This window comes from Puccinia triticina, chromosome 18A (assembly GCF_026914185.1).
Source record: "Puccinia triticina chromosome 18A, complete sequence".
Classification (NCBI taxonomy): Eukaryota; Fungi; Basidiomycota; class Pucciniomycetes; order Pucciniales; family Pucciniaceae; genus Puccinia; species Puccinia triticina.
Genome location: NC_070575.1, coordinates 1,928,165 through 1,942,748, shown reverse-complemented (window position 1 = coordinate 1,942,748; position 14,584 = coordinate 1,928,165). Strand labels below are relative to the sequence as shown.

At 48.7% G+C, this 14,584-nt stretch overlaps 1 protein-coding gene across 1 annotated transcript; it reads right to left on the bottom strand.

Moving 5' to 3' along the window:
• Positions 1–4,948: 4,948 nt before the first annotated feature.
• Positions 4,949–5,675, bottom strand: PtA15_18A249 (uncharacterized protein; the record flags this gene model as incomplete). The annotated part of the gene is made up of 4 exons (XM_053164769.1): positions 4,949–4,971; positions 5,220–5,319; positions 5,390–5,497; positions 5,667–5,675. The coding sequence occupies 4 exons, from the start codon at positions 5,673–5,675 to the stop codon at positions 4,949–4,951; spliced, it is 240 nt and encodes a 79-aa protein (XP_053028746.1).
• Between the last annotated feature and the right edge of the window lie 8,909 nt (positions 5,676–14,584).

Genomic DNA, 14,584 nt, shown 5'->3' with positions numbered 1-14,584 from the left:
CGCGTTCATTGCGCCTGTCGCTCCCACCACGCCGATGTTGATGGAAAAGTGTGAGCTCCGTTTTAGCCAGACGCACCAGCTCAGTATTGTTGACCTCAGCATCCCCGCAACCGATGCGCTGATTGATTTGCCGCGCCACATTGACAAAAGGGTGGGACTCAAGGTTAGGAAGCGTGAGGTGAAAAATGAGACCGATGAATGATGCTTCGGTGAGTACAAAACCAGAGCGGAAAAGTTGCTTGGACATATTTTCAATTCGACGGAAATGGGCATTGATGCTTGCCGACCAATTGAAGTGATTGAACTTGAGGTTCAGCATCTCTTTGACTAGCCCCAAGTGGGCCGTGCGACTACGTAACGTGAAGGTGTCCGAAATGAGCTTGAGGGCTGCCAAACCAGAAGATTGTTCAGTGACGCTCGCCTTGAGGTTGTTGTTGACCAAGTAGATGATAGCCGTCTTCAACAGGTTCTCCTCAGTGTTGTCCAAAACTAAGTCCGGTCCAGCTAGAGAGATTGCTCGACCAATCGTGCCTCCGACCACCTGCTGCACCATGATCAACCAGGTGGTGTAATTTGCACCGTCGATTGCGAGTTTTGGGACGCTCGTGAGCCACTTGTGAAGTGTAGCGTTGAGCTCACGTGCGGAGGGCTGAGTTGCAATCGCCGGGCCGCCGGAGCCGCTGGAGTCGCCACGGCGTTCAACGCCCGTTGCAGTCGCTGAAAAGTGACAAACTGTTGCACCGTCTTGTTATTGAGAACAAGTTTCTCCCCAGACGAAGAAGATGATGATTGCTTTTGGCAACTTGACTGCTCCGGGGTGGGTGGGTGAAGAGTGATGGTTGGCCCAGTGGCTTTGCCTTTGTCTGTGACAGTGGGGCCAGTGTTGTCCAACGAAGATGAGGAAGCGCCTGCGCCCACCAAGGATGACACCCTATTATCGGCTCCCTTTGACCAACAGTGGGTCAGCTACGCTAACATAGCTGTTAGCGTAGCGTAGCGCAGCGCAAATGCGCTATTTTTTAGCGTAGCGTTAGCGCAATTGCGCGCATCTGCGCTAACGCTACGCGCAAAGGATGCAAAGCTATTTTAGCTTTTAGCGTAGCGTTAGCGTAGATGCGCGCAATTGCGCTAACGCTAAGCACGCAAGGCGCAAAAGAGGGCACGCTATGCTGCGCTAAAGCGTTTTTTGCGGCAAAAAAGTGCCTTTTTTCCGCTAAAAGCGCCTTAGCGCAACGTAGCGTAGCGTAGCGTAGCGTAGCGTAGCGTAGCGGCTGTAGCGTAGCGCTAACACTAAACAAAAATTGGTATGCTGTTAGCGCCGCTGAAAATTAGCGAAGCGTAGCGGCGCTAACAGCGCGCTAACGCTATTCAAAAAAGGTTGGCGCTTTTTGCCGCTACGCCAAACTTTAGGGCTAAAATAGCGTAGTTTAGCGTAGCGGCCCACTGTTGCTTTGACGTAGAAGCCACACTGTCAAAAAGCGCCTCCATTTGTTGCGCACCGGTCGGTCACCCCAACTCTAAAGTATGAGCAAGAGTGGATGATGAGGAGTGGGTAGGGAGAATGGGTTGGGAAGCGTGGCGTCCTTGTGAAGTTGACCTTGCAGTTAAGGCAGGTCTCCCCTCGCAATTGCCAATGTGATTGCCAGAGCGGTTGTCCGACATGACGGATCTGATCTGAAAATAAATGGATTCAATTGGATTTTTGCAAGGCGGACTCTCTGATACAAAACGCCTTGAACTCCTAGCAAGAGAGAGGGCTCATAACCTCCCATGCTCTGGCCTGGGATGTTGGTGAGAAACAAGCAAAGAGAGTAAATTTCAATCCATGAGAGAGAGAAAGGAGAAAACAAAGGAACAGATGAAAGTGATGAGAGTAGAACAATAGAGCTTACCTGGGATGTTGGTGAGAAACAAGCAAAGAAGGTTCACCGGCATCCCAGGGAGGAGTCTTTTAGAGTAAGACAAAAAACACAATAGAAGCATCACCACAAACAATATGCTAATAACAAGTATACACCCAAAACATAACACGGAGTGCCTGGGTATGTGCCGACGCGCATGCTGTACATACAGCCAATCTTAAAAAGCTTGGATGCTTTGGAGGGAATTTCCACTGCCTATGGGATTTACCAACCTTGTATGCAATGAAGTGACAAGGTTGGACATTTTGATATATGCAGGATGCCTATATCAAAATCAGGCAAGCTCAATCAGAGACTTCTGGCTGTTTTTCCCGGATTTTGATTACAGAATCAGAATCCTTGACCAATTTTCACCCTGGACTCCCACTCCGACGAACGCACCCGGATGTCATGGTGCCGGTCCCCCCAGCGGCCTGCATTTTTTTTTGCTACTGAACGGCGCCACCAATAGCAACTGCACTCGTGGGGATGGATATCCATCTGTCAAACTGTGTTGTTGGATACACACAGGTTGGCAAATCCAGAAAGAATTTCCGCTGGAAATTCCATCCAAAGAAGCTAAGCTTTTTTGGACTGGCTGTATTTAACCTACGGTGGACCTGGGCCAACATTGGTTGTGCCACCCAAAACAAAAAACAAATTCTGACACCGGTGTCAGATACATCTGCCGAGTACAGGCCGTGGTACATAGATACTGCAGTCTGCACTTAGGGTGTTCAAAGTTGATTTGCATAAAATCATAACACCATAAAATCATAAAATTCTAAGCTTAGAAAATATGTTGCACCCAAGCACTCAAATTAGAGCAACATTTCTAGAATGGTACATATGAAATCATCACTTGAAAGTTTTATGATTTTATGATTTTATGCATTGAAAATTTTATGATTTCAACTTTGAACACCCTTACTATGTCCACAACCTTCTTGGGTTTGAAGGGCATGCCCCCGACCCTTCTGCCCAGAACAAGCCCATGAACTCCGGGCCAGGCCCGCTGATCAGGACCACGCACACTCCAAACTTAGTCGGACCAGACCTTGGATTGGCTGCCAGAAGTGTGTTCTTTCGCCGGGGAGGCTCGGCCTATTTATGTCTGTTCGTCCGTCCCCCATCCTGCCACTCTGTTGGGAGGAGGGATGGCCATGCCTGCTTGCATGACTTTGCCAGCATATTTTTGGGGTGCTTGCCTTGATTGTATTTTTCAAGCGCGAACAAACGGACTGCTGCAGCTCGCGGATGCTCTCCAAAGAATTTTCACCTGACATACTAGCCAACAGTGCCACTGAAATAGATCACCTTCCTGAATCACCCAGGCCCTTTATTTAACTCAGCCAAGGGACAGCAAAGATTCCTACTCAAGATATCCTTAATAGTATCATTAGTGAGAACTCTGGCAGAAAAAAACTAATTATAGACTTGATGTACAACCATCCTGAAGGCACAGATTCTGACTCAAGGTACAAATTATCTAAACAACTGTGTTAAGTGAGTGAATCCCAGGGTGGTACACCCTGGAAAGTTTGGAATTTCCTCAGCTTAAGTCCATAGTGCAAAATGCACTAGACTGAGGTACAGGAAGCTTGGTCTGAGGTGCACAGACTCAGTCCTGAGGCAAATGCTCAGCTGCCCCTGACTCATCCAAAGTCCCTTGCATTGCAGGTCATGGGTACATGCTTGACCTCCCCATCCCTCCGGGTCAACAAGAGTAAGCGCCCTTGTTGACAAAGAGGAATCCCACCCAGTCAAAAGCTATATACAAAGACTTTGACCGGGAGGAATCCCTCCCGGTCAATAACATTACCGGGAGGAGTTCCCGGCCGACTGCCATACACAGCAGTCCACCGGGAGAAGTCCCTCCCGGTCGGCTGCCATATCAAGCAGTCGACTGGGAGGAGTCCCTCCCGGTCGACTGCCATATCAAGCAGTCGACTGGGAGGAGTCCCTCCCGGTCAACTGCCATATCGAGCAGTCGACTGGGAGGAGTCCTCGACTGCTGTGTATGGAAGTCGACCGGGAGGGACTCCTCCCAGTTGACTGCTCAATATGGCAGTCGACCGGGAGGGTGTGAGCTCGCACCCCGCATCCTCACCAAAGGAGTCACAAGGGTGTCACCAAACCACCTCCGACCGAGTTCTTAGACCTCGCCGGCCCGCGCCCTCCTACACCCGGGGAGTCCATCCACGGGGAAATCACGCGGAATCCACAAGGACTCCACGTGGTAGCCGCGCGCGAGGTCGGACCAGCGGCTGGAGGTCCAGGGAATCACGGGGTCACCACCGGGAGGATCACCCGTGGATTCCACGGCAGCTTTTGGCTACGCGTGGAATCCCTGTGGATTCCCTGTGATCCTGACGTGGAGGTCGGGCCCACAGGTGGATCACGGGTCCTTCAACCGTGGACTCCCTGTGGAATCGCCGTGATACCCACGCGCTGGTGGGGCCGCCGAGAGGCCACTCAGCTTTCCCCCGTGGTTTGACTGGCTAGCCTGGGGCGGAGCGGATCATATCCGCGGGTAGTAATGTAGCAGAATGTGGTACCGCCAGGGTACCACACGCTGCATTGCAATCCAAATGGCTGTTGTGAAAACATCAAAAAAAGAGATACATAGATGAAAAAAGAGATAGATGAAAAAAATGACAAAGATAAAAAAACACAAATGAAATCAGGGAAATGTGAGAGAAATGATAGGGATGTCGGATTGGACAAAAAAACATCTCTTGATCTTTGCAGCAAAGATTGGGGATGATTGGGGTGAGCTCAGCACGACGGGCCTCAGGACTTGGTCGTTGGTGGCCTTGCGTCTGTTGAACTTGCGCTTGATGAGCTCAAGGTGGACTGGATGTTTGACAGTGAGGAAGATCAGCTGGCTGAGCTTGAAGGGGTCGACGAGCAGAGCACAGTGTTCATGTTGTTGTTGAATTGCCAAAATTGACGAGGGGCCCGGATCTTGGTGCACAGCGAGTTGGGATGGTCGGCACGCATCTCAAAAAGTTTTGTGTCTTCTCTTGGAGTCAGAATGAATGAAATCAACACATTTGTGACCAGTCGTCTAGGACAGACCAAATCAGTCGTAGATGGAAATACAGCGTCAGGGTGACAATCCAAACAAGTTTCTAGAGTGGAGCAATCAAAAACCAGAGCTCACCGGTCAACACTGTGTTCTGTGCTGTCTTTCCTCAATCAACGAAGAGCCTCAGTCAGATGCTTGTTCAGTATGACCGCTGCAGGGGATCGACGGGTACATCCACATCAATGTGAGCGTAGGATAGGCATAGCTGATTGGAAGGAACGACTCACCTTCATGCTGAAGCTTCCCAACAAGCAGATTCTTCTCCTTCAGTTCTTTTTTCAGTGATTCGCACAGTGCTGCACCTGATTCGCTGGCCGCAAGTTTAGCCTATATAGATGGGACATCAGATATATTGACGATAATGTGAGGACCAGCGCTTAAGTGAAAGGATGCTTACCTCAGCGTCTTGCGCTTTTTGTTCAAAAGCCAGTAGCTTTGTTTCGGCCTCGATAAGCCAAGCCTGGGTGTCGCCAACGGCCGAATGAATTTTGGATTCTTTGGCTATCTTGAGGGAGTTGAAAGAGGTGAAGGTAAGGTCAAATATACAATTTATACAAACCATAATGGCCAAAAAGATGTTACCTGACTGGAACTCTTCCAATACTGATTGAAGGTTGCTGGCGCTCTTAGCTTGAAGATCCCGGTCTTCTTTAGGGAGGGATGTGAATGCTCACCTTGAGCATTGCCCGGCTAGGATGAAATGCGTTGAAGCGAACCACCCGGCTGTGCCCACCTCCGGGGGCCGTGAGGAAGTGGGACTGAAGGGTCAGAGGGCGGGATGGCGAGGCCGGGGATAAAGTCGTCGCTTCCCTTGGGAGCCGTTGATTGTCTTCAAGACGCACATGACCCAGCCGATATCACTGAAATAACCCTAACACCGGCAATGCAAGGGCATCCGTGGGTTCCTTGTCGTTGAGAACGACGAGGAACTCACGTGGACAGTTTCCACCGGGATCCCAGGGGCAGCCGTGGAATCCTCGTCATTTTCCCCATCAGAATGACGTGGAAATCCCAGGCGGGTGGAGACAACGGGAAAGCCCGTCGTCTCCACGCATTTTCCACGGGAGGGTGGAGACAACGGGGGGAGCAGTGAAATCCACGTGGATTTCACAGAGCCGGTGATCCCGTCGTCTCCACAAATGCGCGGGCCAGGAAGCACCCCCGCCGTGTAGTCCAGCAGGGAAGTACTGACACTTCCCCTGGACTACACGGCAGTTGCACATCGCCGCCAAAGCGCCCAAAGTTTGGCCGTCAATTTGACGGACGCGCCCCAGCCATTCTTGACTGTTCAGATGCCGGCCTCCAGTCAACCGTCAAGCGGACCGCCGAACTGGGCGGCACCCCCGCCAATGCGCAATTGGAGAACGCGCTGGCAAAACATAGGGCACCTTGACCCATCCGGCAACTCGCCGTCCAACCCGAGACCCCCTAGAAAAACCGGTCAGGGCTTGTTGACCGCCCTTTGACGACAAATAGCCACCAATTTGCCGGTAATTACGCTCACTATTCTTGGGTCAACTCACAAGACACACTCATTTTGGTTTTACAGCCACCTGGGCACTTTTTTTTGTTATCATTGCATTTGACATTTTTTTTTGGAACATGGTCGGACTTGAGCGCCGTGCCAAAGTTGACAACTTTGGTCCGGAGCTCGTTTGAGCTTGCTTGCCCATCCAGATGTGCCTTGATCACCGCCCCGTACAGCTCAAACGCCGCCCTTGTCAGGGGGAGAATTGGCACCCTTCTCACCATCTCCGCCGCTTTCTTCATCAGAACGCTCGCGGGCATCAGCACTCCATCTTTGATCGGAACAAACGGCTTGGTGATTGATCCTATGGAACGACCGGCAAAAGTTTGCACCACTGGATCAGATTCAGGCAGGCTCTCGTCAGCTCAAGATTGGAGCGGATGTGGGCTGGTAATGTAAATATGTATATGCGGAGGGCACACCTGAGCATCATCCAGCGAGTCTGGGGCAGGGCTGAGTCTGTCGAGGCCATAGACCGAGCAGGCCGGCGCTTTGTTGCCACTAAAGAGGGTTGTGTTGATGTCAAACCCAATAATCGTGCCTGAGGGAACGCCAAGCTCGATAATCACCCTTTAAAAAGCCGAGCAAGATGCGGAGCTCGATGGATGATGTGGAGGTTGGCGTGCTGTGGATGCGGTGTGGGCCAGGCAAGGAGGAGGCAGGCGCAGAGGGACACATTGAAGGATGTGGGGGAGATGGAGGGTGGCGGTGATCCAATGAGTGGACTTAGAGAAAAAGAGGCGGGTGGATGGGTGGCCGAGGGTGACGTGTCCCTCTGATGGGCGGACTTTGTCTTGGCCCCCTCTGCCCTTTTTTTTGGGTTAGCCTGGAGGCCGGCATCTTGCCACTGTTCCCACCGGCTGTTGTCAGGTCAAGCGCGTTCCTTGGCAAACCGACCCCAGGCAAGTTATGTTAAACTTGCCTGAAGTCAAGTGCCGGCCGTTTGGCTGTTAATTCGGCTGGCAGTTTGACGGCTGACCGGAGGCCGACAGGTGGGCGGTCAATCAGGCGGGTGTTTTGTCTTTGACAGCAGTTTTGACGGGCGAAACCTTGATCCGTGCAACTTCCGTGTAGGTGAGCACCCAACCCTTCCTCTTCCCTTTCTCCTCTCTCTGTTGTATATAGAGGGAAGTACTGACACTTCCCCTGGACTAGTTTGCAATGCATCCCTAGTTAGGTTCCAGAAGTGCTCCCCTCCAAGGTTAAGACCTTGTATTGTGCCCCGCCTGTGCCTTGCTCCTGCCCTTGCGCCCCCATTAGTGAAGCTTGCTCGCCGAGCTTACACTTTTTTTTTCTTGAACCTAACTCGGAGCTGTCACACGATGGCCTCACCCCTCGCACCCTCGCCCCCCGCACCCTCGCCCCCCGCACCCTCGCCCCCCGCACCCTCGCCCCCCGCACCCTCGCCCCCCGCACCCTCGCCCCCCGCACCCTCGCCCCCCGCACCCTCGCACCTCGAACCTCAGGCAATAGCCAAGCAACCTTGACCCCCAGCTCGCGTCATCATGACAATGACACTGGAGGACACCCCCATCCGCATTCTGATAGACACAGGGTCAGAAATTAATCTCATCTCTCGTGAGGCCGCGGACGCCTCAAAACTACTCATCCTATCGCTCTCGACGCCAACACGCGTACATCTAGCGATGAAAGCACCCTCAGCCAAACCTCTACTTCTGCGAAACTATGTCGTGGAGAATCTAACAGCCGCGGACAGCCCCTTCAAATTCCCTGAAGTCTCTCTCAGGATCGGACCGGTGACAGGGTCATACAACGCCATACTAGGAACGCCCTTCCTGTTTTGTTTCGATCTCATGGTTTCTATCCGGGGCTCCTTGATGATACACGAGCCATCCGGCGCTAGGATCCACGGACACGCGCCCTCCGCGACGTCAACACTCCACACAGCCGCAGCTATTGCGGAACCAGATTGCGAGACCTCGGAGCGCCAAATCCTCCTCAAGTTTCAAGACCTCTTCCCAAGCGACATCCCGGCAGTTTCAGACGAAGCGGAGGAAGCCGGACGTTTCACTGATGGATCATTCCCAAAGAAAATCCAATCCAAAGCATCGCGAACCCGACATTGGATCATCCTGACGGACCCAAATGCGGTAGTAAACAAAAAACAGTACCCTTACCCCTGGAAACACCTCGCAGCATGGCAGATATAGCCCAAACAACATCTCGAAGCCGGACGCATACGGCGATCAACTAGCCAATACGCCTCTCCCAGCTTAATCATTCAAAAAAAAGACCCGACGGCCCTGCGTAGGTAGGTATGCGACTATAGGAGACTCAACAGCTTCACAGTTTGTGATTGCTCACCACTGCCTAATGTAGATGAACTGGTCCGCATGGTTGCCGGGGGGAAAATATTTTTGATTCTTGACCAGACCAACGCCTTCTTCCAAACCAGGACGCGCAAGGAGGATATCCTCTTAACGGCCGTGAAGACTCCCTGGGGCCTGATGTGAAGCCCCCGCTGTGGATGGGGTTTCACACAAAGGATCACGACATTACGTGACCCCCCGCGCAGACCAAGTATATGTTCTCAAGTTTCTTCTCCCCTAGTCCGGCCATCACACATTCCTATATATAGACTACTACATAGGTGCATAGACCGGGCTATACAGATGATGTGGTAGTCAATTTCCGATTCCCACCAGTTCCCCGCGGTTCTGCTACATTGCCACATATTTACATGTTGTCCAACCTGATCGGCTTGAGACCCCCAGCCAGCGGCTGCGCACGCAGCTCCTCGCGCGGCAGCCGCATCCCAAGTACCTGCAGTAAGAATAGTGCTCCCGACAACTATGTCATTGGAAACTCAGCCTTAATACCACGCCAGCCTCAACAAACCAACACCAGCCCAATGCCTCCTAAACAAACTCTGTGGGCCACTGATTCAACTTTCCATGTCAGCCTTGCAAACACACAAGTCCGCACCCACATACCTAGGCAAACAATTATAAATGAATGAGCGCGTTTGGCCACAGCCATTGAGACAGGAAGACGTTACGGAATGCTACCACGATCCCAGCGGCCACTTCGCAACAGATCCAATCGACATTCTCATAATTCTGCCCCCCATGCTCTCTCCAATGGCAATGACCCAGGACATCAGCACGTGGCCGAAGACCATCTTGATGCCCTCCAGCCCGCTTTAAATCATGCACGATTTCACTGACTGCGTTCATATGCCAAAGCACGAGAGCGCCAAACTGGAGAATGGGCTGAAATAGAAAATCAAGCGGCTGCCACCTATCTGTACTGCCAAACATATAGCAGTAACTGGAGTACCGGGGAATACCCAAATGAACACATACCCTTTGAATGCAGCTGCTTGCCACAGGAGGTTTCACACCGCTCAATGGATCTGATTGATATTTATAGTGTGTGATTTGAGCGCTTTCTTCCTCAAAAATTCCGCTAACCCACCAATCCTTGCCTTTTATTGCAGACCGCACCACACAAGGCAAAACAATTCCGTTTTGCAAGTGCACACCAGATGTGATCTGGCTGTTGCATTTTGGATTCATTGCATGCTCTGCCAAACGACCACGAACTGCCTTCTCAATCCCGCTCCTTCAGTTCCACTACACTCTATGGCAAACCACAACCGTATCAACATCAGGTTTTGTAAAAGCTCTTGCTAAGTTTCTTGATAGTTGACACAAACAGCCGCTCCTTGCACGAGGCTCAACAAAAAGCCAAGACTTTTGACTGCCATTCACCTAAAGCTTCAACATGTATTCTCACATACTCATGCTGAAGGAACAAGTATTACAGGAAGGACTGCAAACCACCAACAAACAAAAATGGGCTTCCAATCCAAATGCCCTTGATGCTTTGGCCCCAAAGAAAATGAGGTAAAATCCGATCCCAATGAGCCCGACTTTATCATTGCTATGGACGGGAATTACCAGCAACAACACTATGCCTACGCTAGTAAGGACTGGCCTACAAACAGCCAATACCCCCCAACATTCTTGCCACCCTCCAAAGTCAACACCAGTGAAGCTCTGTGCGAAGCTACCAATGTGCATGTAACTGGCGTTGAGGTAAGCTTTTTTCTTCTCTCCACCACAATTTTCACCAAGCTGAGACATTTTTGTTTCAGGATCCTTGTGCGTTAGCACACAAAGTGGCAGATGACACCCGTGATGACACAACTTGGCAGAAATGTGATGACAATGGTCTGTTTGCTGGGGCCTGTCAACACAGAATCCCGCTGCTGTATGCAAATGTCTACAAATCCGGTGAAAAGTGAGTATTTTTCCGGTTTGTTCGTTATTTACCGTAAATTTAAATTCTTGAACTGTACGCCACATAGACTGTATTATCCAATATCCATCCTGGGAAGGATAGTTTCTGAATTCCCGCACTCAAGGATTGGTGTTCTATATGACATTGGGTGCCAGCTGGAGACACATCAAAAAAGTAAGTGTTCTATTATTTTTTCTTCATTTAAATATATGCCTTACTGATGAGTACAACAAATCCAACAGCGGTTGTTTTTCTTTGACAGGCAATCCGATTTGATGTTTGGAACATCAGTTTTCCATTCCTATGTACACAAATGGTCATGTCAGGTGAAGTACAACCCCCAACTGAATAAGTCATGGGGGCTATCTGATGGGTAGGGGCTGGAACGTTTATGGTCCAACTTGTCCCCCTTAATATCTTCACTCCGGGTATCATCTCGATTACACCGCTTGATGGCGGTTCACAACAGGACCCTATATTATGCTGCATGCCTGAATCAAACCACCAGTAAGACATTATTATCCTCTTGATAATCTTACTTGTTTCAATCCACACCGCCAAGAGCTCATCAGACATGATATCACAGGCAAATGGCTTCTTTGTAAATTCAACTTGGCTGCAGAGACCACTCAAGCGGCCCACAATGCTCTTGATTTGCTTAACCAACTTCCAAACCCTTATTTGGAAACTGGTGGCACCTACACCAACATTTTCTTCCAGCAGCAATGGGATGATGAACGCGCCTACCACCTTGAAACAACTTGATCATATCAAGAGAAGCAGAAGAAAGAACTTGGGCATCTTATATGTTTAGAAGAGCAGCTAGAGGCAGAATGGTGAGTTTGGTACACAAATTAATCTCATTCCATCAATTTTCATTCATACCAGTAATTTAAAGGTCCCGGGAAGGATTGTCAGCAGCCCAAGTAGCAGCCCAAGCCAATATAGCATCTCGGCTCTCAGACCAAATCCTCGAACAGCAAACAAAAGTCGGCGACCCTACTATCCTTGAAAACTTGACTGGTAAGCTGTGTTTAATTGAATCATCAATTTTCATGTCAAGTGAACTCATCTGGTTTGCCAAACCAAGTACCTCAGCAGGACCTACTGCCTAAGATTTGGTACTTGAAAACAGACCTTTGCCGCAAGTTCCTAGCATTGATAGAGGAGAAACAGCCTCTTGTTTGCGTCAGTCTCCCAGGAGAGCAAACAACACTTGGTGAGCTAATCATTTATATGCGTAGATCATAGCATTCTAATGTGATTCAAAATTCAATTTAGGAACCAATGGGCAGCAGAAATTAATTGAATCTGTTTGGAAAAGAGCCAAGGCACTTCGCAAGGTTTTAAATAAATACACCAAGCAGGTCCACACCTTCATTCGCCTCTTTTCTGACCGTACACACCCAAGACCGTTGGAGTATGATGAGCTATTGAACCTCGAATCTGAAGACCCGTTTTGGAACAATGGACTATTTACAAATGAAAATCAGCCGTTGTGGTGCTCCATTCCAAACCATAAGTAGTATTTTATTGCTTTTCTTTACATACATTCATCATTACATTTCCCATTTCCCCCATAACCCTTCACAAATACTTCATTATTATTGCATATTCAGATTCTACGCCAAATTTTACCTATAGTCACTCATACATAGTACCCCCTTATCTTCAATGGTTCAGTAGTTATAAAGGATATAAGACTTACAGACAACCTACATTCTTCATTAGTTACAATACTCATTTCATTAGTAACCTACTTGAATCATTACAGTAAATTCCTTTTACATATTTATTCTCACATACTAAACTCTTTACATACATTTCTTATTATGTACTATGCCTATTGTACACCTTACATCATTGGATCTGTGCTTACCTCTTTCAGTAGTGCTCATCATTACAAGTAGTTACTATGTTCTCATCACTCTTCCCCATTAGTACATTCTTTTATTCCCATAACTAGCATTCCCCTTTCAGCATTGCTCATCATTACATACTGTTACTATGTTCACATCACATTTCCTCATTTGTACAACCTTCATTCTCATAGCCAGAACTCCTCATTGTCTGTGCTCATCCTTCCTTCATATAAGAACTGTCTTTCCCCCCTCACTTGTACCTCATGCAGAATTGATAGATAATTTTAGATACAGAAATTATAAGTGCCCATTCTCATCAACCCCTTGCCATTAAACCTTGCCATTGCATTCCCCACTCTCATCACTCCTCCAACTCTCTTACCCTCAGTAGTCAGTAGTTAAAGCTCATAGTACTAGCTCTTAAGATCAATGTGAGCCTGAGTCTCTATAGTGACAGCAGGACACAAGAAATGGGGGACAACAGTTTGATTTCTTGGGATAAAGAAAATACAACTGTAAGAGAAAAAGAGAAAGAGAGAGAAAGAAACCAAGCAGGATAAGATAGAAGAGAAGTACTAGGTTATTCTAGTGGGAATGCACGTCCACTGGCAATGCTACTCTTCAGAAGAGTGCTGCTAATCTGTGCTAGAAGTGCTACAGCTTCCTCTCAGGAGGGTATCTGGATTAGATAAGTTTAATCCAGCCACAGTTTTTTAGACTTCTCTCTGGACAGTCAAGGTTCTTAATGGGAAACCTGAGGGACAGCCCTGCAACCTAGATTTTGAGGCAAAGGCCAAGTGATTATAAGGGACAGCCCTGTGATCAAGATAGAGGCAAAGGCCTGTAGAATTGAAGGGACAGCCCTGTGATCAAGATAGAGGCAAAGGCCTGTAGAATTGGAGGGACAGCCCTGTGATCAAGGAGGAGGCAAAGCAAGAAGAAAAGGCAGATCAAGCAAGACACAGAGTTGTACCTCTGAGATAATCAAGGTTCAGTGAAAGAGGTTACTTACTGTCAATATCCTAGGCGCCTGTGACGGTAGGTATACTGGGAGTAGAGTAGGCTCTTTGGTGGTGATCCTGGGGTTATCTGGGTGGTGGTTCTGGTGTGCTGAAGTCTGTGGATCCTCCAGCTGCATGGGGGATCCTGACTTCGAAAATTTTCAAAGTTGGATGACATAATCACACATGTACATGTGGTTGGGAGTGCTCAGGCGCGACTACACGGCTCTGCTGCGCATGTGTGTCACAAACCACAAACTCTATGAAGGAGTAGAGATATTGTAAAGTGATCAGTGAACACTAGGGTCAAAATTGCATGAAAAATCAGAATCTGAAGTCAAAACAACCTTATGTTGTAAGGTTAAAAAGATATGAGCACATTTAGGCATAAAATGGAGATAAAAGGCAGTTTTAGGTCAACTGTGTTGACTCTAAGGCTGACATTCCCTACCACCAAAGAGGTTTGATTTCCATAAGAAATAAAACCAAGAAGGTAGAAACTTTCACACTCCTGGGCCTCCTTACAGGATGTATGCATCTTCACTTGAGATGTTCAGCAGAAATTATCCCAAGTCTGGGGCTGATGGGTCTCTGCTTGGGTTTCACATTCAACTGCATATGTTCCAAAGTTGAAGTCAATCAGGGGATCATAATTGGAAAGATTCTCCTGTTCCATGGCTAGGCTCATGTGGTTGTTTCTATGATTGTCTTCTTCATCATCCAACTCAGATTCTTCCTTTTGATTGGAGTCTACTTCTTTGTCTTTCTTATTCTTGGAGTCATCATCAGAATACGTACCTACATTATGTAACTCACTTCTTGTTCTGGGACATTCTCTAGAAAAGTGACCTGTTTGTTTGCAAAAATGGCAAATGAGTTTTTCTTTTTCTGGATCTGGGACAGGGTTCCTTCTTGCAAAAGAGTCAATTGGATTT